A 25,399-nucleotide genomic window follows, 5' to 3' on the forward strand; every position below is an offset into this window, starting at 1 on the left:
CCATCACACCTCATAATCGAGATGCAGGTAACTGAACTCGCCCTGGGCGCGGAAACGATGCCTGTGCTCGTCCACTGTGAAGTTGACTTGTGTGCCCAAGCGCTGGATGAGCACGGAGTGCCAGTGCTGGTCATCCAGCAGGCTGCCCAGGGTGAGCCTGACCGGGGCATGAGCCAAGGGCGGCTTCGCATCACCTTAGAGGAGAGAGAAAAGAACAGAAGCATGATTCCCAGCTGAAAAAAAGAGAAAAGCGTTCTTTCGTGGGGACCAGAGTCTCTCATAACAACTGCAATCTCCTTCCATGTACCCCAGCCAAAACGCTAGTCTGAATTACCTCAACTTTGAATACAATATCCTCTCAACCTTGTTGTCATTTCTTCCACTGTTAATTCTCTTTATTAGTATTACCCATCATCACATGTTCATTTGCAATGAAAATTTTATCTTTGCTACAACCTTATTACTTTTACTACCTCAGTATTTTTCAGTGACCCATCCCTTCCATCAAGATGTCTAAAAATAACTAAGTGGTTCTATCAGTACTGTGTAAGAAACATCAAATGAGGGTCCTGAATAGTTTGCAAATTACATGAAAGTGCAATATTGGCGCATATATATATATATATATACACACACACACATATAAACTCTTGAATGTGGAAATAAGGTACCTTAATTGTTAAAAAAGATGAGCTATAAAAGCATAAAGTTACTAAAGTGATAACTAACTGACCAGATTTTCAAGCACTTTATCCAAAGAGTTTTACCTGAATTAATAAGCAAAAAGAGTTTTCCTCTTCTTAATTCCAGTGTGATGTGGTCTCCATTTTGTCCTTCCCGATGGAGTAGAATCCCATCACTCTGCATCGTTTTAAATTTCAAAGAAATTACATCCTTTATTGGGCTCAGAGATTTTTGATCAAATCTGTAGAGAAGGCAACTTTTTCCATCAAGATCAACCACCTCTGATCCTGGACAAAGATATCAAAAGTCGTTCTAAGGATAAATATGCTTTAAGGATAAGTATTTTAAAACTACATCTATGAGAGGATTATACAGATACCCATACATGTATAGTTCAGCTCCAAGACAATCATAATAATGGAAAATAAAACCACCAAATGTCTAATTCCTTCTTGATACCTGGGTTGATCCCATTTCAGGTTTTACCCACCTATTTACAAAATTCATGATCTAGAAATATATTTTGAAATGTATGCCTAATTTCTCTTATATTATTAAAGACTGTTTCTTAACCCATAAAAACATCAGGGAAAAGGTTATAATTAATACCGCTAAAAGCACTTTGCATATTTTATGATCAACATTTTCAATGACTTTCTTAAATGCTGGAGTTAAATGGATTTTTAGCTTCTGAAAAAGTAGAAATCATTTTCTGCTTTTGAAATCTCAAAATTCTTTCATACATGCCATATATAAAAGAGATCCACATATAAATACGTACATATACATCAGACTCATCAAATGCCACCTCAAATATATATTAAACTGACCTTTGTGTTATATTTTATTATTTTTGTAGCTAAGTAATAGTATTTAAGAGCAGTGCTACTTCCTATCTTCTCAAGGGTGTTGTTGGAAAGATATTCACTTAATGGCATTTTAAGGGCTGTTCTGCCGTGTTTGTGTCCTAATTGTGACATTGACAGGTTTTTTCAGCTTCCTGACAGTGTCTTATCTACTCATTGTCAAGATCACTTTTATTCAGTTCATCTGAATAAAGATGTCATGTTATACCAGTAACATAACAGTACATCTGTCAAAATCAGTTGCACCCTGAGCAGGAGACAGAAAAAGAGCTGATAATACTCAGAAAGCCTAGCAGCATTTCCTACATTTCACAAATCAAAGATTTTTTTTTTTAAAGCAATTACCCTTGAGAGTGCATTTATGTAATAAATGAAGAGGTTAGGGAAGCCCAATAAAATAGGAAGCTATTTTTCAACTGGTTAGGTGACTTCTCCCAGTCAACAGAACGACATTACAGTTTACTCATCTTGTTTCATTTGACAAAATTATTACATCAACTTGTATGCTCAAATATGCATTTCATTCAGATTATCCATCATATTTAATGTGAACCATTTATATTCACCACCACCCAAATTTTTTTTCAACTATTTTATGCAGCTATCTTTTGGAAATTCAGAGGTTTGATTTTTCTACATCTTGTTAATGTGCTTATAAAGAATTCATTCACCAAGTGAACATGAATAAACATTGCATTCTGTAGAAAGAATAATGTTAACCGAACAATTATTCCTTGTTATATAGCTGAATGAATGTGCATGACACAAACATAACTCTGTGTCAAATACAAATAATGTGTTCTATGATTATTAGATTACAATAAATTAAGAAAAATTCCAATAAGACAGACCTTAAATGCTGACACATTTGGAGCAATGCAGTTATCTCTGAGTTAATGCATCGCTTAAAGGCAACCATCATTATAATGATTTTATTTCAGACAAAGTCTATCTTTGGAATTAGCTACCAAGAGATTTTTTTTTTCCCCAATGAGGGACTAGCCTGGGATACTTCAGCCTTCTATTTCTTTTTTCCTTTCTTCTTCACTATAGCTATTACGTTATAATGATCATATTAGCCTTTTGTTGCACCAAAAGCTTTGTGCCAGGAATATGTCCATCAGCAAAATGGGACAGTGAAAACCATTAGACTACTGATGCCTAAGGCAATGGTATCCTGTTTCATCTCTTAAATGGGAGCCACTTGCCATTTTCTCTTGCTCTGACCTATTACGTTCTTAATTCACAGGTATCACACTATGTAATTGGACCTATTCATTAAATAAACATGTATTTAGGCCATCTAGTTTGAGACCCTGTGATGGATGCTGCGTTATAAAAAGATGGATCAACACCAATATGGTCCTTGTCCTCGAGGAACTTATATTCGGTGAAGACAGACAAGTAGCATGTAAAAAAGTAAATTCATAAGCCATTACAGACTGCCAGAGGCATTCTGATCAAGATCAAAAGAAGCCTGGGGTCACTTTAGTTAAGGTAGTTGGGGAAGCTCAGTTCTGAGGTCTAGAAACCTGAGGCTAAAGCAGAGGGTAATCAATAATCTTCTTACTTTTGCCAGACTTTAAGTCCTAAACTTCTCCCCATAAAATAGAATTAGTTCTATTATGTTTAATTTTAAGATGGCTAGTGGCACAGAGTCGGACACGACTGGTGACTTAGCAGCAGCAGCAGCAGACATTCTCCCAACACAGTCTTTCCTCCACTGCCCTTAAAGGAAGCTCTCAGGTTGCTGAGAAACCCCAGGGGAAGTCAGTAACTCAGCTCTCAGAAGGAGAACTTGGAGGGAGGTGGCTACTCTTAAAAGGGGGCCTGAAAACCAGGAGGTAGTGAAGTAGAGGGTTCAACAAACTCATTACAATCACATCACAGATCTCACATCCATGTGAACAATACCCTTCAGGAAAAAAAAGCTAAAAACAACTCAGAGTGTGAGTACAATGTCAGTACAGGGAAACTTCCAATCACATCCACGCAATATATGTATGAGGATTCTCGTAAAACAAGAAATTCAGGATGGCTCCGAACAGTATTACTTTAGATAGAAAGCTCATTTATAAAAGCTATTTACAGAATTTATCTGACATATTAAAAGCATATGATTTTAAATAATACTCATAAAATGCTGTGCTATGATTAAAAACAGTTAATGATACACAAATCTGGGGCTATCTGAAAAAAATTATCTTTTGAGAGACAGAGGGAGAGAGAGGGAGAATCTAAATTTTCTCCAAGGATGCTGGTGGGAGAGAGGTCTCTTTGGAAAGCAATGTTACCACTACTAAGAAAACTGGACAAACTGGAAAATAAATCAAAGGAATGACTTCATGTCCTCTCAATGTCATGCTGGAGCTTTTTAAAAGTCCTGTCTAAGGATTACTTAATTCTAGGTGAATTCACAAATCACTGCAGATGGTGACTGCAGCCATGAAATTAAAAGACGCTTACTCCTTGGAAGAAAAGTTATGACCAACCTAGATAGCATATTCAAAAGCAGAGACATTACTTTGCCGACTAAGGTCCGTCTAGTCAAGGCTATGGTTTTTCCTGTGGTCATGTATGGATGTGAGAGTTGGACTGTGAAGAAGGCTGAGCACTGAAGAATTGATGCTTTTGAACTGTGGTGTTGGAGAAGACTCTTGAGAGTCCCTTGGGCTGCAAGGAGATCCAACCAGTCCATTCTAAAGGAGATCAGTCCTGGGATTTCTTTGGAAGGAATGATGCTAAAGCTGAAACTCCAGTACTTTGGCCACCTCATGCGAAGAGTTGACTCACTGGAAAAGACTCTGATGCTAGGAGGGATTGGGGGCAGGAGGAGAAGGGGATGACAGAGGATGAGATGGCTGGATGGCATCACGGACTCAATGGACATGAGTCTGAGTGAACTCCGGGAGTTGGTGATGGACAGGGAGGCCTGGCAGTTCATGGGGTCGCAAAAAGTCGGACACGACTGAGCGACTAAACTGAACTGAACTGAACTGATCAGGGCCAGACTCTAAGTTACATATTAATTTATAGTTTCCCCCCCCCCACCCCCCACCAGGAGAGAGGTAAATAACTTCCATTCTGGCAGAAAATATATCCCCAAATATTTTGGTTTTATTGCCATGTTGGGCATTAACCATTCGTGTGGTTAACCTAGTGACAGTAATCCAACATTCTTAGGTTCCTAGACACACTTAGTCTCTCGAGTTTTCTGTGGGCTAGCTTTACCAGTCTTTGGATCCCTTCTCTAATAAATGAAATGCACCTTTGATATACCTTCATGCACTACTTGGATCAATACAGAACTACCATCTGACCCAGCAATCCCACCCCTGGGTATATATCCAGAGAAAGCTATAATTCGAAACAGTACATGCACCCCGATTGCAGCACTGTTCACAACAGCCAGGTCACGGAAGCAACCTAAATGACCGTCACCAGAGGAGAGGATAGAGAGGGCTCAGTACATATGTGATGGAGTATCACTCAGCCATAAAAAGAGAATTCAATAATGCCATTTGTAGCAACATGGATAGACCTAGAGATTATCACACTAAGTGAAGTAAGTCAGAAATAGACAAATATCAAATGATATCCCCTATATGTGAAATCTAGTCAAAGTGATACAAATGAATTTATTTACAAAATAGAAATAGATCTCAAAATAAAATTTATGGTTGCCAAAGGAAAAACATGAGGGGACATGATAAATTAGATTGGGATTAACATATACACATATATAAAACAGATAATTCATAAGGACCTACTGTAGAGCACAGGAAGTTTACTTAATATTCCATAAGAATCTAAATGGGAAAGAATATGAAGTGTATATGCATACACATGTATAACTGATTCCCTTTTCTGTACACCTGAAACTAACACAACATGGTAAATCAGCTATACTACAATAAATTTTCTTTTAAAACAGAGCACTGGCAATGCAAGCACATTCTCACAACAGAAAAAGTCCAGATGATTTATAACAGTATTTCTTCATGTTGAAACTGACAGGTGTACGTACCATTCATAAAATTAATCCAACTCAATGCTTATTTGTTTTGATGGAAACACTAAATTAATATCTAAAATAATATTAACATTTAAATTAACATTCAATAACACATTCCAATCTTTTGTCAAACATTTTTTGGGGGAAAAGAAGCTTTTGTACACAATGGAATGTATAAATAGGAAAAGTAGAGGTATTAGGAAATGGATTACAGGAACAACTGGAAGTCAGCAGTTAACACTTGTAACAGTAAATGGTCTACTGTCCAAAGACGTAGGAAGAGACATGCTACTTGATTGTAAGAGAGAACTGTTTCTTGCAAATTTGTTCATTGGTATGCTTATTAACTACAGTTATATTTTTAAATGGGTTTTTACTTCATTGCTTTATTGCACTGACCTCTAACAGAATATTGAATAGAAATGATAATAGTAAGCATCTTGTCTCACTTCTGATCTCAGGGGACAATTTGAAATAATCTACCATTAAGTAGGATACTTGCTATAAGTTCTTTGTAGATAACTTCTAAAAGATTAAAGTAGCTACTTTTGTTTCCTTGTTGGTAAAGAGTTCTCATCATGAATTAGGTACTGGATTTCATCAAATATTTACTCTATATCAATTCAGAGGACATGATTTTTATTCTTTATTCTGTTGACATGGTGAACCACGTTACTCCGTTGTGTATGACTCTGTGTGTGTGTACGCTCAGTTATGTCCAACTCTTTGCGAACTCATGCACTGCAGCCTGCCAGACTCCTCTGTCCATGGAATTTTCCAGGCAAGAAAACTGGAGTAGGTTGCCTTTTCTTACTCCAGGGGGTCTTCTCTACCCAGAGATCCAACATGTGTCTCTTGCATCTCCTACACTGGCAGAATTCTTTACCAACGGTACCACCTGGGAATACCAAATGTTAAATCTGTATTCCTGAATTAAACGTGCATGATATGTTAGCCTTATGCATCACTGGATTTGATTTGCTAATATTTCACATAAATGTTTTTACTTCTGTTTCCAAGAGACTGACCTATAACTGAGGTTATATTTTTAAAATTATATTATCATCAATATTAATAAGGTGACCCTATTATACACTGGCTCACCATGAGGAGGGCATGAACTCTAATTTTCTATAAATAAGTTTCAAATTGTTCTGACATGTTCACCTCCTGTTGGTCTGCGCCCTTCCAGCCATTTTTCATAAGTACATTATACTTAGCCTAGTACTTAAGACAGCTAGTCAGTGTGGGTTTCAGTCTGCACTCTACCTTAAGCAAGTGTATGAGTTTTCTATCATTGCTGTAACCACACTTTGTTCCATAAAAAGAAAACACAAATTTGTTATCTAACAGCTTTGGAATTCAGAAGTCATCACTTTGCCAACAAAGGTCCGTCTAGTCAAGGCTATGGTTTTTCCAGTAGTCACGTATGGATGTGAGAGTTGGACTGTGAAGAAGGCTGAGTGCCGAAGAATTGATGCTTTTGAACTGTGCTGTTGGAGAAGACTCTTGAGAGTCCCTTGGGCTGCAAGGAGATCCAACCAGTCCATTCTGAAGGAGATCAGCCCTGGGATTTCTTTGGAAGGAATGATGCTAACGCTGAAACTCCAGTACTTTGGCCACCTCATGCGAAGAGTTGACTCATTGGAAAAGACTCTGATGCTGGGAGGGATTGGGGGCAGGAGGAGAAGGGGACAACACAGGATGAGATGGCTGGATGGCATCACTGACTCAATGGACGTGAGTCTGAGTGAACTCCAGGAGTTGGTGATGGACAGGGAGGCCTGGCATGCTGCAATTCATGGGGTCGCAAAGAGTCAGACAAGACTGAGCGACTGGACTGAACTGAACTGAACTGAACTGAAAATCGGGGTTGGCAGGGACTGCTTTCCCTCTGATGTCTCTAGAAGACAATCCCTTTGCTTGCCTTTTCCAGCTTTTAGGAACCCCTTCCTGCCTTGACTTATGGCCCCTTCCTTCATGTACAGAACCAGCATCAGAGCAACTTCAAATTTCTCTTTCTCATCACCACTCATGTTTGCATTCACAGTCACATCTCCTTTTCTAACTCAGATCCTGTCACCTCTCTTTTACAAGGACTCCTGTGATTACACTGGGTCCACCTGGATAATTCAGGATAATCTCCCCAACTCAAGATCCTTAACCTAATCACAACTATAAAGTACCTTTGTCATGTATAGTAACATGTTTACGATTATAGGGCATTATTTGATCACAGCAAGTTACTGTCTCTCTTTGGCCCTATTCCTTCAACTGTAATGTGGGAATAATAAGAGTATATTCTTTTTTGAAACTGAAATATAGGTGACTTACAATATTGTGTTAATAATAGAATATTCATCATAGGACTGTTGTATGAATGCATATCTACATAATTTTGGAAGTTGCTGGCATATAATTAGGCTTCAATAAACGTGAACAATTACACTAATGCTATTATTTATTATTAGAATACTGGGCAGGGAAAGAGGTATACCAACAATAGTTTAATAAATACATTTCATGTGTTTATTTTTTTTAAGTGGACTCTTTAAAAAATAATGAATTTCTGAAGTGCACAAGAAATGCTCAGTTTTCAATGTCATTGCTGGGTTATGCAGCAAGAATGAGCTTGAGCCATCTGCGGGTTCTGTGGCTTTTTCTCTGTCTGTCAGCAAATGCCTGAGCTGACTCACCACGGCAATTGTCAGTGACCTGAACCCTCCTCAGTGAATACCTCCATCTCAACTTCTCAGAGCAGGAATCAAGGAAAGAAGAGACTCACAAAGATTGCAAGCCCTGCTCTCGTATCAATTCTCCCTGTGACCCTGGGAAAGAGGTATGGCCTGCTTGATTTGCCTGATTCAGAAATACAACCTCCCACTGAATAGAGTTTCATCAGGGAAAATATTCAGATTTCTTTCAGGGAGTTGTGTCAGAAGTAGAACTGATGAAACATGTATTCTGTGCTCCTTCTGCAGCACACGTTTATGGAGACCTTTCTGTGAACACAGGGGAAGACACTGATGCATAAAACCAAGCGCAGTTTTTCCCCAGAGCTTACAGTCTAACAGAGAGGACACCCGTCCCTGAGAGGTGATTATTCATGCTTCACTTCTGCATTAGAGCTGGGTCCCAAATGATTTCTCTCATGTGAAGGGGGAGCCGAACCTCTCAGCCTCAGAGAAGGATGCTAACTAAATGGCAGAAATGCTTCACCTCCGTGAGCAGCAAACTGGTTTCCTCCCTCTGCATATTCTGCATGCAGGCACACTCCTCACTGTGATATCTTCCACTTGACCCAGTCCCCTTTCCTCACCCTTGCACCCTATCCCTGCTCTAGAAGTTGGAGGCCTCTCCAGTTGTGAGGGGTTTCCACTTGCAAAAGCAATGCTTTCCCCACCTTATCAGTGAAAAACACATCCAAGGGCTTTATTTCTCAAATGGTGTGCCATGATCCCACCATGTTAGAGTCAACTGAGGAGAACCTCTTGTGGCCTCCACAAATACTCAACAAACATCCTGAGCTCTGCCTGACATCCACTAATTCATTAATAGAATCTCTGAACGACAACCCTGATAGACAGGTTCCTGAGTGAGCCTGAGGCAGACAAAAGCATGAGGGTTATCTGACAAGAAGAACAAGTAGTTTATAGAAACCGGTTCTCTGAAAGTGAACAGCCTCATTGCATATGGAATTGTACTGTGGAAAACAAAATTGTTTTGTTTATTAATATCATAGGTGGTACTTGCAGAAAGTTGTGGAGGTGGTAGCGACTTGTCCCTGAAAGACGTTTCAGGGAGAAACAGATTCTGTGAGTTAAACCATATTATTATTGAATCAGATCATTATTGATGAGATCAGCTGACTAAGAAACTTAAATGAGAAAAAATGAAATAGGAAATGCATGAACTGGAAAACAAGTCATTAAAAATAGGAAATTGACTTTATTGATGGTCCTGAAAGAATTCTTGAAAAAGACAAGACAGTCTTCTAATAATTGTTAGGGAATCACCTGAAAAACACAAATAAAAAAAGAGTGCTACCACTGGTGGAAACAGCGATGAACCAAACTCTTCTTGGCTAAATTGAATTCAGTCTTACACACTGAATACTGCCTCTCTATTTAAAAATTACTACCTATGAATCACTAAACAGAGGTCCAGTTTCTCCTTCTAAAAAAACGCATTAATCAGACTGAGTCACCGTTAAACTATTATATAGTGAAATATTAAAGCTACAGCATGACGTAGAGGTACTTGAGTCTGCATTACAGAACTAGGCTTTAAAGAGATGTAGAGGAGAGACCAAGCACTCTAGAAATCAACAGGAAATGAGCTGTTCTATTTTTGCACAGTAGCATAAAAGAACACAGAATGATTCAAGGGACTCTTGGGTTTAAAACAACTAAAAGTAATACAACAAAAAGGAAGAAGGCAGAAAAGGAAAAGGTGACTTGCCTATCATGGTTTTAGATGATTGAGTTAAGGTCAGTGATTAACACTCAGGGGGTTATGGGAGCAAACATCATCATGGCCATTTATATGTCAATCTAAATTAATCTGAATAGACTTGAAATAGGTAACATCTACTTCATCAAGGACACTGGAGTGTGTCATGGGAGGATGTAAGCTGGATTTCTGTTTCTGATATTTTAATTTTTGTGATCTCACAGATTCTCAGTTTCCCCATATGGAACATGTGAAGAATAATTCCAACCTTTCATGCTACACCAAAGAAGATTTGGGCCTCCAGTGGAAACATCAGAATGCCTCGACATTTATTATTGAGTATGCTCTTCAGTGGCTCAGTGGTGAAGAATGCAGCTGCCGGTGCAGGGGATGCAGGAAACCTGGGATCAGTCCCTGGGTCAGGAAGACCCCCTGGAGGAGGAAATGGCAACCCACTCCAGTACTCTTGTCTGGGAAATCCCATGGGCAGAGGAGCCTGGCAGACTACTGTCCACGGGGTCACAAAGAGTCAGACATGACTGAGCACACAGGCATGCTATTATTACCATTTTAATAACAACTTTGGAAACGTCATATGTTCATCTCAGAGATTTTTCCCTTTTCATCAACTGCCAATGCTTGAATATTTACATATTCATTCACTTTTTGGTTTATATCATAGCGAATCAGATATTTTTCTTAATGCATCTACTTAACAAATAATTGCCAAACATTTACTGTGCTAAGTTCTATAGCAGAAGCCTGTGTAACACTGAACATATAGGCTTCTGGCCTCATGGATCCTCAAATCATAAGGAAAAGAAAGACATCATGAGACTCATCCCCATGTGAACAGATGCTTTTACAAATGGTAAGTGGAACTTGAAGGAAAAAGACAGGGTTATATGAGAGTTCTGAGTAGAAAGATTCAAATTAGGTTGCTGATTACAGATGACATCTCTGAGGAAGTGATATTTAAGATGAATAGATGACCGCCTATGAGAAGGTCCAGGGTTAGGAGGATGTGGGGAGGGGAGGAGAGGGTGGGAAGAGCTGGGAAGGTGGGGAGTCTGGCAAGAGATGGATGGTGTGGAAAGAACTACAGGGAAAATTCAGCTCCACAGGGAGCTGAATTACTGGCAGATCACCTTGACTCTGTGAAAGCTTGCTTCCAGATTTTTCTGGGACAGGTCTATTTTGGATTTGTCTTTAGTCCCAGGACATAACAGTTGGCCGTCAATTACGGTCTTTATTCCTAAAGCAATGTCTTTCTGGGTTTTCAGTTAGAAGCCCAAAGTGCTTAGCAAGTCTAAGATGGCAGGACTTGAATCCAAAGGTGCCCTTCCCAGAACTAGGCAGATGCTGAATGAAGTCCCCAGGATTTTCATCTCCCGACTCCTGCTTTTGCCTGGTGCATCGTGGGTACATGCAAGTCAGGGATCAGGCAAGGGTTTAAGGGGACTGTGGATGCAGAAGTCAGGGCTCTCCTTCTGACACCTTGCTTTTCGATATTCCACCCTAAATTTCTAACCACTCTGGCAACTTTGAACTTTGTCCTCTGTCTCCTAGCAAAATTTGGCTCCCTTCTGCTTGAGTATAATGATGTTCTTAGGAGGAAGTCAGTTACACGTGGATCTCCTGGAATTTTTTTTCCATCACTCAAGAATCAAGTCCTGTTTTGAGTTGAACTTCAAAGCCTTGAAGCAGCTTTTAAAAAATGTATTTTATCCAGCAACTATAACTGTTGCGGGCAGCAAGACAGTCCAATAAAAGCCCTCTCTTATGACTGGTACCTAAAAGGAAATCTCTCTCTTTTTGTGAACACATGCATGCTATTATTATCACTTTAATAAGAATACTTTGGAAACATCATATGTTCATCTCAGAGATATTTCCCTTTTCATCAACTGCCACTGCTTGAGTATAATAAATTTGGATATTATATTATATGGTGGATTATATTATATTGTGGATATATTATAATGTGAATGTTATATAATTATTAACTTGGTCCATTAATTTATTTAGGATTGCAAAATGAGCATATACTGATTCTACTATTTCTTCTTTATTTATATAAATACTGCACAATTGCACTCATCTCACATGCTAGTAAAGTAATGCTCAAAATTCTCCAAGCCAGGCTTCAGCAATACGTGAACCGTGAACTCCCTGACATTCAAGCTGGTTTTAGAAAAGGCAGAGGAACCAGAGATCAAATTGCCAACATCCGCTGGATCATGGAAAAAGCAAGAGAGTTCCAGAAAAACATCTATTTCTGCATTGTTGATTATGCCAAAGCCTTTGACTGTATGGATCACAATAAACTGTGGAACATTCTGAAAGAGATGCGAATACCAGACCACCTGACCTGCCTCTTGAGAAATCTGTATGCAGGTCAGGAAGCAACAGTTAGAACTGGACATGGAACAACAGACTGGTTCCAAATAGGAAAAGGAGTCCGTCAAGGCTGTCTATTGTCACCCTGCTTATTTAACTTATATGCAGAGTACATCATGAGAAACGCTGGACTGGAAGAAACACAAGCTGGAATCTAGATTGCCGGGAGAAATATCAATAACCTCAGCTATGCAGATGACACCACCCTTATGGCAGAAAGTGAAGAGGAACTAAAAAGCCTCTTGATGAAAGTGAAAGAGGAGAGCGAAAAAGTTGGCCTAAAGCTCAATATTCAGAAAACGAAGATCATGGCATCCGGTCCCATCACTTCATGGGAAATAGACAGGGAAAACAGTGGAAACAGTGTCAGACTTTATTTTTTTGGGCTCCAGAATCACTGCAGATGGTGATTGCAGCCATGAAATTAAAAGACACTTGCTCCTTGGAAGAAAAGTTATGACCAACCTAGATAGCATATTCAAAAGCAGAGACATTACTTTGCCAACTAAGGTCCATCTAGTCAAGGCTATGGTTTTTCCTGTGGTCGTGTATGGATGTGAGAGTTGGACTGTGAAGAAGGCTGAGCGCCGAAGAATTGATGCTTTTGAACTGTGGTGTTGGAGAAGACTCTTGAGAGTCCCTTGGACTGCAAGGACATCCAACCAGTCCATTCTGAAGGAGATCAGCCCTGGGGGTTCTTTGGAAGGAATGATGCTAACGCTGAAACTCCAGTACTTTGGCCACCTCATGCAAAGAGTTGACTCATTGGAAAAAACTCTGATGCTGGGAGGGATTGGGGGCAGGAGGAGAAGGGGACGACCGAGGATGAGATGGCTGGATGGCATCATTGACTCAATGGACGTGAGTCTGAGTGAACTCCGGGAGGTGGTGATGGACAGGGAGGCCTGGCGTGCTGCAATTCATGGGGTTGCAAAGAGTCGGACACAACTGAGTGACTGAACTGAACTGAACTGAATTTAAAACAGAAAGCCTTTCTAATCTTCTATGTGATTGCCTTGAGGTACAGATTACATATGAAAACCAGGATAAATGCTTGATGTTTTCTCTGCATTTATTAGTTTTCAAAATAATGAGTCAATTCCTTAATAGCTCTCCTAGGTGACCAACAAAAGTTTTCTCTTTTTAGAATTATCATGAACCCATTCCTTTAAATACAGTTAATATGTTTCAGAACTGCAGTTACCAACTTCACTGATGCTAAAATATTTCCATCTTTGGTCAGTGAGAGCCTCTTCAGTTGGCTCTGTGTTCTTTTAACATAATCCTGATGGGTTTTCACAGTGTCCTTATTTCCTCAAATTTTAATAGCCAATCTTATTTTAATTTTAATATAACTTCACCCTATCATCAAATTAAAATCTTAAGACTATAAACTCTGCAAAGAATTAGAATTTATCTACTTTGATTTTAGGCCAATAAGAATCTATCCTCTTTTGAAACTCTGACATAAAATAGGATCCCTTAGCTGCAGTATTACCTGATAAACAATCTGAGAGCAGGGATTGCATTTAATGCATCTTGTCAAGATTTCAGCAGTTAACACGTTAGCATTAGGTGCTCAGTCATGTCTAATGCTTTGCGACCCCATGGGCTGTAACCCACCGGGCTCTTCAGTTTGTGGAATTCCCCAGGCAAGGATACTGCAGTGGGTAATCATTCCCTTTTCTGTTGGAGTTGCTTGGAATCAATCACAACTATTCTTTACGTAAATATAACACATTTCCTGCTTCTCCTTTCCCTGCTAACCCAAAAAGTGGTGTGAGAGAGCTGCACCCTGAGTAGACAGAAGTCTGTTGCCTTGTTTTCTCTCAGAGTTTTTCACCCACATAAACACTTGCACCTCTCATAACCACTTTATTACATTTCCTGTTAATATATTTTCTACGCAGAAATCTACAGATGTGAGTAGTTCTGACTTTCAGTATTTTTTACATTACAAAATGCACACTCTCTTATTTTTTTAGGTCAATGTGTTTTGCACTATCTGACTTATTTCCATCTACTAAATAGAACCCATACTTTTCTCTTAAGTGGTCTGCCGTTAAGCACATAAACATACTAGCGTGACATTTCTGTCCATTTCTTCTCTGCCAGTCTTCTCACTCAGTCCTTGCCCTGGGCTCTATGCCTAATCTCCAACAGGCTGGATGTGCCACCTGGATGGAGATGGCCTTCCTGAGGTTCCCCAGATTTCAACATCATAGAATGTGCATGATGTGACTGGGAGCAGAACATACCTTCTGATCTAAATAGGAAGTACCAGAGAAACTGTCAGAACGTATGGTTTCCACACTGAGAAAAGACCATGAGTTAAAGAATTATCTAGGTAGGGGAATAAAGGCTGGATGTGTGTGATGGCCCTATGTATCATTTAAAGATCCTAAGACTAGAAAGATCATGAAACCACAGCAGTTCAAAGACACTAATTATTTTCGCTATGGCTGGGCAGTTGGATGTTCTTCTGCTGAGGACAAGTAAAGAGAGACAAAGTAAAGATTACAAAATGAGAGTGCTCACATAAGAACTAGAGAAAAGAAACCAAGAATTTATTCTCAGGGCAACCGCTTCAGCAGTTCACCTACAATTAAACATTATCTCCTGCAGCTTAATTGCCGTTCCGAAGGACTCCTCAGACACACTCACGTGAACCCAGTTATTTTCTTTCCTTGCCTTTTGTTTACCATTGTTTATTCTTTGGGACACACTGCATAGAGCAGTATTTCTTCACCATCAAACACTGTCTTTTTCTTTCTTCCACAAGTTATTTCCTTCCCTACACCTCTTGTCCAGATCTATAAACATGTCCACAGTGGCTATGGTCAAGGCATCTGAAATTTATTCTTTCCCTTTGAACCCATAAAATCTAGCTTCTGCTTCTCTCATTACTCAGGAAACAACTTCAGGTTTACTGACATAAAAGGAGAACGTGCTCTTTGATATGGATTTTCCATTCACTTGATGCTCCTTCATAACAAGTTACTGCTCTAACTCATTGGAAGAGAGGGTAATAAAAACATGTGTAGGTCTCACAACAGCCACGTTCCCAGCAATATTCACAGGGACAGCTTGCATGTATAACTCTAGCCAACATGCATTAGGCACAATGGGGAGGCGGTGAGGTTAAGTTTCGGCAAAAAATGCACACTACCTGAAAAACAGTATAAAGGACCTGTTTTAATTATGAGAGAAATGCACTTCTGTCTTTAAAAGACATGAGTAGTTGTACAGACATAGCTTTAAACTTTATACTTTTATTATCAACAGTAAGTAGAAAGATTATGACTTAATAACTAATGATATTGTATAGGTTTCAATTCTGTATCGTCAACCCAGAAGTTATGGAGTTCCAATCTTCCGTATTTTTGTCACTCAAACTCACTAAGTCAACAGTGGAATTAATTCTTTCTCCTGCTCCCTGCCAGAACTAATTTGCTCTCCAGTGCCTCCTCCCAGGAAATGGTATCACCTTCCAGACAGTCGCTCAAATCTGATAACTCAGTGTCTACTCACATAAAATCGCCAAATTCTCTTGATGTGATAGTGAAAGAGAAAGTGTTGTCACTCAGTCCTATCCAACTCTTTGTGACCCCATAGGCTGTAGTCGACCAGGCTCCTCTGTCCATGGAATACTCTAGGCAAGAATTTGGAGTGGAGTTGCCATTGCCTTCTCCAGGGGATCTTCCCAACTCAGGGACTGAACCTGGGTCTCTTGCATTGCAGGCAGATTCACCGAGGCCTCCTTGGTGGCTTAGATGGTAAAGATTCAGCAGTAGTCTCATCATATCACGAATATGATTCAATTCAGGAGAACTCGCTCTCCATATTGCTGGTCCTCTAGCCTGAGACTCCAGCTGTCACTTGCACAAAGGGATTCAAGAAACCTTCCAACTGAGCTGCCGCCTCTAATCTATACCCCTCATGTAGCCCTCTACCCTGCACCCATATTTCATTCTGAATGACAATTCTCAAAGGCAAACTGATCCTCCAAGCATATAGACTGATCCTCATTCCCAGGCTTGACAGAACATACCGTTTCTCCTCTTTGGACCATTTTCACAGCCTCCCATGCAAAAATATCTGCACCTTAGTTTCAAAACCTACTGCCACAAACTTTCTCATACTAATCTTAGTCTATCAATCACTTCATTCCTAACACCTTACACTAATGGTACCATATTTTCCTTTGGGTTTGTATAATTTTCATGACATCACACTTTCTCATCTTTAAGGAAGTATATATTAATTTAAATTCCTCCCTACACCCTACCCCACTAAAAAAAGTAGATTTCTTTTTTTTTGCCAGTGTTAATAGATATTTAAAGGATGAACACAAGTTTGGTTCATCAAGAGAACTAGTTTTGGAAGGTGATGGATCTGACTTCAGATCCTAGATCTAACACAGGCTGTGCAATTCCAGGGTCCTTAATTTATGTCAGTCCTCTTTTCCCCATGGCAGGAGACTTCTGAAGCACTGTAGTACACAATATTCTTGAGTGAGCTGCTCAGGTAACTACACTCCCCCCGCAAAGCTGCAGTAACATGGTCCACGCAATGGGAACGCATGAGCTGGCAGGCGGATGCAATGCTCCAGGCTTTCTTCAAGTCCACAGGAGGCCCACTTCACTGCCAACATGGACAGGTGTCCAGAGTCTGTGGTCTGGGAGAGACTCTGCTCATACTGCACCCTGAACACTTTTCCTTTTTTTCTTTTAGTTGTAAGGAATGCAGAAAAATGGCCTTGCGTATCGGGGGAAAATCCAGTCTGATCTGGGCTACTCAGGAGGCTTGCAGACAAAATCCTAGGCTGCATTCTTCTACTGACCTATAGCTCGTCCTTTTGAGGGCAGGGAACACTAGTGATCACAGATATTTCTGTGCCAGGCAACCCAGAGCAAGTCACAGGGGTCATTTAGCAGACCATACAATGGTAATATCCAAGTACTGACTTCACTGTGTCATTAAGATTATAAAAAATAGCATCTGACACATATTAACTCTCCAGTGGTCGACACTGAAATCAGATTTATTATATTCTTTGCAGCCAAAGATGGAGAAGCTCTATACAGTCAGCAAAAACAAGGCCGGGAGCTGACTGTGGCTCAGATCATGAACTCTTTATTGCCAAATTCAGACTGAAATTGAAGAAAGTGGAGAAAACCACTAGACCATTCAGGTACGACCTAAATCAAATCCTTTAGTGAAAAATAGATTTAAGGGACTAGATCTGATAGACAAGAGTGCCTGATGAACTATGAATGGAGCTTTGTGACACTGTAAAGGAGACAGGGATCAAGACCATTCCCCATGAAAAAGAACTGCTAAAAGCAAAATGGCTGTCAGAGGAGGTCTTACAAATAGCTGTGAAAAGAAGGGAAGCAAAAAGCAAAGGAGAAAAGGAAAGATATACCCTGTGAATGCAGAGTTCCAAAGAATAGCAAGGAGAGATAAGAAAGCCTTCCTCAGCGATCAATGCAAAAAAATAGAGGAAAACAATAGAATGGGAAAGACTAGAGATCTCTTCAAGAAAATGAGAGATACCAAGGGAACATTTCATGCAAAGATGGGCTCAATAAAGGACAGAAATGGTATGGACCTAACAGAAGCTGAAGATATTAAGAATTTGTGGCAAAAAATTCTGTATTTGTGGCAAGAATACACAGAAGAACTATTCAAAAAAGATCTTCATGACCCAGATAATCACGATGGTGTGATCACTCACCTAGAGCCAGACATCCTAGATTGTGAAGTCAAGTGGGCCATAGGAAACACCACTACGAAAAAAGCTAGTGGAGGTGATGAAATTCCAGTTGAGTTATTTCAAATCCTGAAATATGATGCTGTGGAAGTGCTGCACTCAATATGCCAGCAAATTTGGAAAACTCAGCAGTGGCCACAGGACTGGAAAAGGCCAGTTTTCTTTCCAATCCCTAAGAAAGGCAATGCCAAAGAATGCTCAAACTACCGCACAATTGCACTCATCCCACATGCTAGTAAAGTAATGCTCAACATTCTCCAAGCCAGGCTTCAGCAATACGTGAACCGTGAACTTCCTGATGTTCAAGCTGGTTTTAGAAAAGGCAGAGGAACCAGAGATCAAATTGCCAACATCCGCTGGATCATGGAAAAAGCAAGAGAGTTCCAGAAAAACATCTATTTCTGCTTTATTGACTATGCCAAAGCCTTTGACTGTGTGGATCACAATAAACTGTGGAAAATTCTGAAAGAGATGGGAATACCAGAGCACCTGACCTGCCTCTTGAGAAACCTGTATGCATGTCAGGAAGCAACAGTTAGAACTGGACATGAAACAACAGACTGGTTCCAAATAGGAAAAGGAGTACATCAAGGCTGTATACTGTCACCCTCCTTATTTAACTTATATGCAGAGTACATCATGAGAAACGATGGGCTAGAGGAAGCACAAGCTAGAATCAAGACTGCCGGGAGAAATATCAATAACCTCAAATATGCAGATGATATCACCCTTATGGCAGTGAAGAAGAACTAAAGAGCCTCTTGATGAAAGTGAAAGAGGAGAGTGAAAAAGCTAGCTTACAGCTCAACATTCAGAAAACAAAGATCATATCATCCAGTCCCATCACTTCATGGCAATAGATGGGGAAACAGTGTCAGACTTTATTTTTTTGGCTCCAAAATCACTGCAGATGGTGACTGCAGCCATGAAATTAAAAGACGCTTACTCCTTGGAAGTAGAGGAGTCCAACCTAGGCAGCATATTCAAAAGCAGAGACATTACTTTGCCAACAAAGGTCCGTCCAGTCAAGGCTATGGTTTTTCCAGTGGTCATGTATGGATGTGAGTAGGACTATAAAGAAAGCTGAGTGCTGAAGAATTGATGCTTTTGAACTGTGGTGTTGGAGAAGACTCTTGAGAGTCCCTTGGACTGCAAGGAGGTCCAACCAGTCCATCCTAAAGGAGATCAGTCCTGGGTGTTCATTGGAAGGACTGATATTGAAGCTGAAACTCCAATACTTTGGCCACCTGATGCAAAGAGCTGACTCATTTGAAAAGATCCTGATGCTGGGAAAGATTGAGGGCAGAAGGAGAAGGGGACAACAGAGGATGAGATGGTTGGATGGCATCATCGACTCAATAGACATGGGTTTGGGTGGACTCCAGGAGTTGGTAATGGACAGGGAGGCCTGGTGTGCTGCAATTCATGGGGTCACAAAGAGTCGGACACGACTGAGCAACTGAACTGAACTGAACTAAATGATAATTAAATAGTATAATGTTTTAGTAAACTAATATTCTGCAAGGCTAATGCTATGCATACATGGAGAATAAGTGTTGACTATGGTTTAATTGAGGGATTAAAGTCAACTTGATCAAATACATTCCCATAAGGCATTCACACCCAACCTTATTGAGGTTTTTTTTTTTTTTGTCATCTATGAGAGTATTTTTCCATTAAGTTTATTTTTTTGTCTTTTATCCAAAATTATCCAACAGAAAGGGACAACAGAGGATGAGATGGATGGATGGCATCACTGACTCAATGGGCATGAGTTTGAGCAAACAGTGGAAGGCAGTGAGGACAGGCAAACCTGGCGTGCTGCAGGCCACAGGGTCTCAAAAGTCGGAAATGACTTGGCAACTGAACAGCAACAACAATAGCATTTTACCATGTGTGTTTATGTTTGAGTTTAAAATACTTCCTCTCAGTATTGATCCTTCAACCGTGGGTCCATGAAAAAAGGAGGCTGACTAAATGCACAGATGATGTACTTTACTCCAAGAGACAGCAAATGAAGTCACAGTGAAAACACTGTTCCATGGGGCTGCAGATCAATACAAGGGTGGGAAATGGGAGGAAGGTGAGTTATCATCCAGTACAAGGCAGCAGAGAACTCAAAGGAACTTGCAGCCACTTTACAGAGACTCAAAGACCCTCCTTTCCCAGCAGCCACTTCATAGGGACTTTACTAAAGGAAACTAGCATCAGTAGTCTTGTTAAATTAATGTCGAATTTACATATGAGATTCAAAATATAAAGTGTGTGCTGCTGGGAAAACTGCTTAATATTTCTAAGACTTCTTTGGATGGGTGATTTTTAGGATTAAATTAGAATATCTATAAAAACTGTTATCTGACGCAGAGTAAGTGCTCAATAACTGTTTGCTATTATTATACAGTGATAAATATTTTGCAAAGTGGGTGCTCTGAACCAGTAGAAAATGTAACTATAAACACGAATCATTTTGGAGTTTGCTTTGCTGATTGTCCATTGTATGGCATGTAAAACTCCACAATCCTAAGACAAATAAGACTGTCCAGATTCTGTGTTCCAGAATCACAATCTTGGGTGGGATTTTTTTTTCTTTAAGGATAATTTTATTCAAGTGAGATCATTGTAAAGGGAGGAGCTAACACATACCAGGAGCAGCTGAGCTGAACTGCAGAAGCCAAGAAAGCTGCCGGGAAGTCAGGCAGATGGTGAGAAGTTAAGCTGCCCATGGCTCGTCTCGGATTTAACAGCTGGAGGAGGCAGAGCATGAGCTGGGGTTCTGGAGTCTCACAGATGAGGCTGCAAATCCTGTCATTTCCTATCTGGGCAACTGGAGCGAGTCACAGCCTCAAGAGTCGAATCTCTAAGCTTTAGCTTCCCTATTTGCAAAGCAGGGGAATGGAAGAGTTACCTAATAATATTTATCTGGACTTGGTTTTGAATTATAAACTAACTGCTTAATGTGGTGTCAAACATATAATAAGCACTCAAGAAAAATGTTACTTTTAGAATTATAAAAATTAATCCTATTAACATGAGTGCTGTATTGCTATTAATACAATCATGACATTTCTGTCAACGTCATTTCTCTGTCCGACACAGTGCAGACAAATTCAACCAGCTGCCTGTCCTCTTTATGACATGCCTGCCTTTTACGTAAGTAAAGTGAGCCTGAAAAAGCGATGAGACACGTGAGAAGAAAGCTTTAGTGGCTAAAGAAATAAAGGTTTACTAGAGGAATCAGGATGTAGTGGAACTGAACAGTTCTTCTATGGACTAAATTGTGAGACACTGGGCAAATTACTGACTGTCTCCAAACCTCAGACTGCTGGTCTGATAATTGCAGATCATAGTAACTAACTCATTGTTCTCTAATAAAAGGGCATTTGACAGGATGGTGTGGCTTGAGGTAGACTATCAATAACTCTTAGGTCCCTGTCCCACAGAAAGACATAATAAAATGTTTCATTAAGAGGAGACTAAGTGAAATCTGTGGTTTCTATCTTTTCTTATGTGAAAGTATTTCAAACACATTTTACACTTTGGCAGGGGTCTTTACCTTCTCTATGAATTTATGTTCAGGCATAGCATATTTATAAGTGAGTTTCATGGCATATTATTTTTAGGCTGCAGAGGAAAAGCATTCTTTGTTCTCAGAACAGATGATTGGTTTTACTAAATGGGTCTCTGTCTTTTATTAAATTTAGGCTACCCAAATGAAACATCATAAAATATAGCCTACAGAGATAAGTTCTAATATTTACAAGTTAAGATATAGTCAGTAACATCAGATTTGGGTAAATGGATTCACATGTGTCTACAAACATCTATCTATCTATCTCTGTATCAATTTGTCAATAAAATGCTTCCATTTCTGACTTAAAATATAAAAGCGGAACACATAAGCCAATATTGGCATGTATGGGCACATATAAAGCTTTCCACAAAAATTGCCCCTGTTTTTCTGTCTCTTTACATAGCTTTGAAGTCAATTTCAGCATACAGTTTGGCTTTTAAAACACCTCCTTTGATATCTATTCCACTGTGTTGGATAAACAAATACTTACTATATGCACATCCAAACACCTCAATTCGCATTCCAATTCTGCCCTTGGGGTTCCACTCCAGAGGGATGAAGCGCAGAAATCTGGCTTTGATAGAAGGCTGGAGTCTATAGTACACAACACTGTCTGCGTTTGCATTTCCTACAAACCCCTAGAAGAAAAGAGCAAGAAGGAAATCAGTGCATCTGGAGAGTATCTATTTCACTTTGTCCCCTAAAACGCCAATAAGCAGTGTCTAATTTGCTTTTTAACTTATAAAATGGCAACCATCATTAACAGTTATATCATAATGTTTCATCTACAGAAGTTACTATAGTCTAAACTGCTTTCTATATAGCAGTTTAAATCCCACCATCTGCATGAAGTCAGCTTTCACTGTGAAACCCCCAGTAAAGTTTGTTTCTATGAAGTGCAGAGGAAAATAAAAGTTATTGACATGAACAGTGAGAACATCCTCTTGTATTCAGAAACTAGAATCAGATTCCACACGGAGGTTGCTCACGTAGTTGATGAATGAGTAAGGTTCAGACTTATTTCTGCTGTTTCACTTTCTCATCTTACTCAGCAACGTAAAGGAAAGTATCACCAGACATTCAAGTCAGAGCTATACTCTGAGAATAGGCTCTTAAACTTCACTCACCACACAGCCGGATACACACATTAAAAACTGTTGTTACATGTCATTTTTATTCAATAAAAAAAATAATAAAGTAAAAGCATCTCTATTTTAAAAATTGTTAAGGGAAACTGGAATCAATAATAATTTGGAAAGACCTGAAATTAGACTGACAGACTCTAGAATCTGAAAGCTATAAAGACCATGGGAATGCTGCTGAGCTGCTGCTGCTGCTGCTAAGTCACTTCAGTCGTGTCCGACTCTGTGTGACCCCAGAGACAGCAGCCCACCAGGCTCTCCCGTCCCTGGGATTCTCCAGGCAAGACCACTGGAGTGGGTTGCCATTTCCCTCTCCAATGCATGAAAGTGAAATGTGAAAGTGAAGTCGCTTAGTCTTGTCTGACTGCTAGTGACTCCATGGACTGCAGCCTACCAGGCTCCTCCATCCATGGGATTTGCCAGGCAAGAGGACTGCAGTGGGTTGCCATTGCCTTCTCCAGCTGCTGACCTAGTACCATCAAATTGCAAGTGAGGAAATTAAATGTCAAAATGGCAAGAAAACAAACAAACAAACAAACAAAAAATCCTCTGGTGTTTGCAAAACTATTATATGGTATGACCAGGAGCAGTGTTCCTTTCACAATATCAGGATGCATCTACCTAACACCTGCAAAACCCACAATTAAACAGCTTTTATTTTCTCCTACATAACATATGGTAAAGCTGCATATGTGAAAAAGTTAGGATGAGACAGAAATTGTTCTCAATAATTGATATTTAACTTTTAAATTTTTTATTTCTTCTTTTCTTTGTCTTCTTCCACCTCTTCTTTCCCTTCCACCTTCCTGTTCTCCTTCTCTTCCCCTCCTCCTCCTACTTTCTTTGTTTAACTGTAACAATCAAGACATGCAACAAAATAAGGGATCTTATTATGATCTACTCAGCCACATTTAACTTCTGTGCAGAGTACATCATGAGAAACGCTAGACTGGAAGAAGCACAAGCTGGAATCTAGATTGCCGGGAGAAATATCAAGAACCTCAGATATGCAGATGACACCACCTTTATGGCAGAAAGTGAAGAGGAACTAAAAAGCCTCTTGATGAAAGTGAAAGTGGAGACTGAAAAAGTTGGCTTAAAGCTCAACATTCAGAAAACAAAGATCATGGCATCCAGTCCCATCACTTCAAGGGAAACAGATGGGGAAACAGTGGAAACAGTGTCAGAGTTTATTTTGGGGGGCTCCAAAATCACTGCCGATGGTGACTGCAGCCATGAAATTAAAAGACGCTTGCTCCTTGGAAGAAAAGTTATGACCAACCTAGAGAGCATATTCAAAAGCAGAGACACTACTTTGCCGACTAAGGTCCGTCTAGTCAAGGCTATGGTTTTTCCAGTAGTCATGTATGGATGTGAGAGTTGAACTGTGAAGAAGGCTGAGTGCTGAAGAATTGATGCTTTTGAACTGTGCTGTTGGAGAAGACTCTTGAGAGTCCCTTGGACTGCAAGGAGATCCAACCAGTCCATTCTGAAGGAAATCAGTCCTGGGTGTTCTCTGGAAGGACTGATGCTAAAGCTGAAACTCCAATACTTTGGCCACCTTATGTGAAGAGTTGACTCATTGGAAAAGACTCTGATGCTGGTAGAGATTGGGGGCAGGAGGAGAAGGGGACAACCCAGGATGAGATGCCTGGATGGCATCACGGACTCAATGGACGTGAGTCTGAGTGAACTCCGGGAGATGGTGATGGACAGGGAGGCCTGGAGTGCTGTGATTCATGGGGTCGCAAAGAGTCGGAGACGACTGAGCGACTGAACTGAACTCAGCCACGTGGTAGGTCCCCTTACCATGACTCGATCCACAAATGAGGTTCCCCTCATGTAGACCATACCAGACAAAGCAAATATTTCAGTAACACCAATACCCAGGGAATCTAACCATTTGCCTCCTTTTCTTTCTACTTCACAAATAAGCATTTACCAAAATATTTTCTAACACAGTAAAAAATAATAATAATAATAAAGTTGGGTTTCTCATAGTCAAGTTAATTTGATTTGATTCCCCTTATCCCTCAATGCCCCAGTACCTCCTACACCCAATTTTCAGGCTCACAGAAAATAGGCAGTTCTGTGACAGTGTCTTCAAATTATATTCCAAATCGGGGCATCTCCCTTCCTCTCAGCTATGACCACCCAGTTCAACAGAACAGTATCTCATCAGAACTACTTCAATGGCCTCCTCCTTATCTTTTCAGCCTTCTGTTTCCCATGCCCATGCCCAACCATATCCCTAATCTCGTTCCCTCTGAGCAGTCAGTACGATTTTTAAAGGTCAAATAAACTGTGTTACCCCCACTGCTTCCTTTGCCACTTAGAACAGAATCCAAATCCCTTATCAGACATTAGCACCATCTTTGGCAACCTCCTCTGCAACGCCTGAAGCACAGGGAGCCTCCATGTGGAAACCAAGTTCAGCCCCCCCTGAGCGCCTGTACCACCGGCTGTCCATTCCAAGTTCAGCCCCCCTGGGCG

The 25,399-nt window shown here is 40.1% G+C and overlaps 1 protein-coding gene across 1 annotated transcript in view; it reads right to left on the reverse strand.

Moving 5' to 3' along the window:
• The window catches only part of CNTNAP4 (contactin associated protein family member 4), a 283,083-nt gene that overhangs the window by 110,970 nt on the left and 146,714 nt on the right, over positions 1 to 25,399 (reverse strand). The window contains exons 4-6 of the mRNA XM_040253490.1: positions 22,255 to 22,402; positions 768 to 971; positions 10 to 194 (exon numbers count right to left, since the gene is read on the reverse strand). Of these exons, the coding sequence (XP_040109424.1) occupies positions 10 to 194; positions 768 to 971; positions 22,255 to 22,402 (537 nt within the window). The remainder of the gene's footprint in view (positions 1 to 9; positions 195 to 767; positions 972 to 22,254; positions 22,403 to 25,399) is intronic.

Source organism: Oryx dammah, unplaced genomic scaffold, assembly GCF_014754425.2.
Source record: "Oryx dammah isolate SB20612 unplaced genomic scaffold, SCBI_Odam_1.1 HiC_scaffold_13, whole genome shotgun sequence".
NCBI lineage: Eukaryota > Metazoa > Chordata > Mammalia > Artiodactyla > Bovidae > Oryx > Oryx dammah.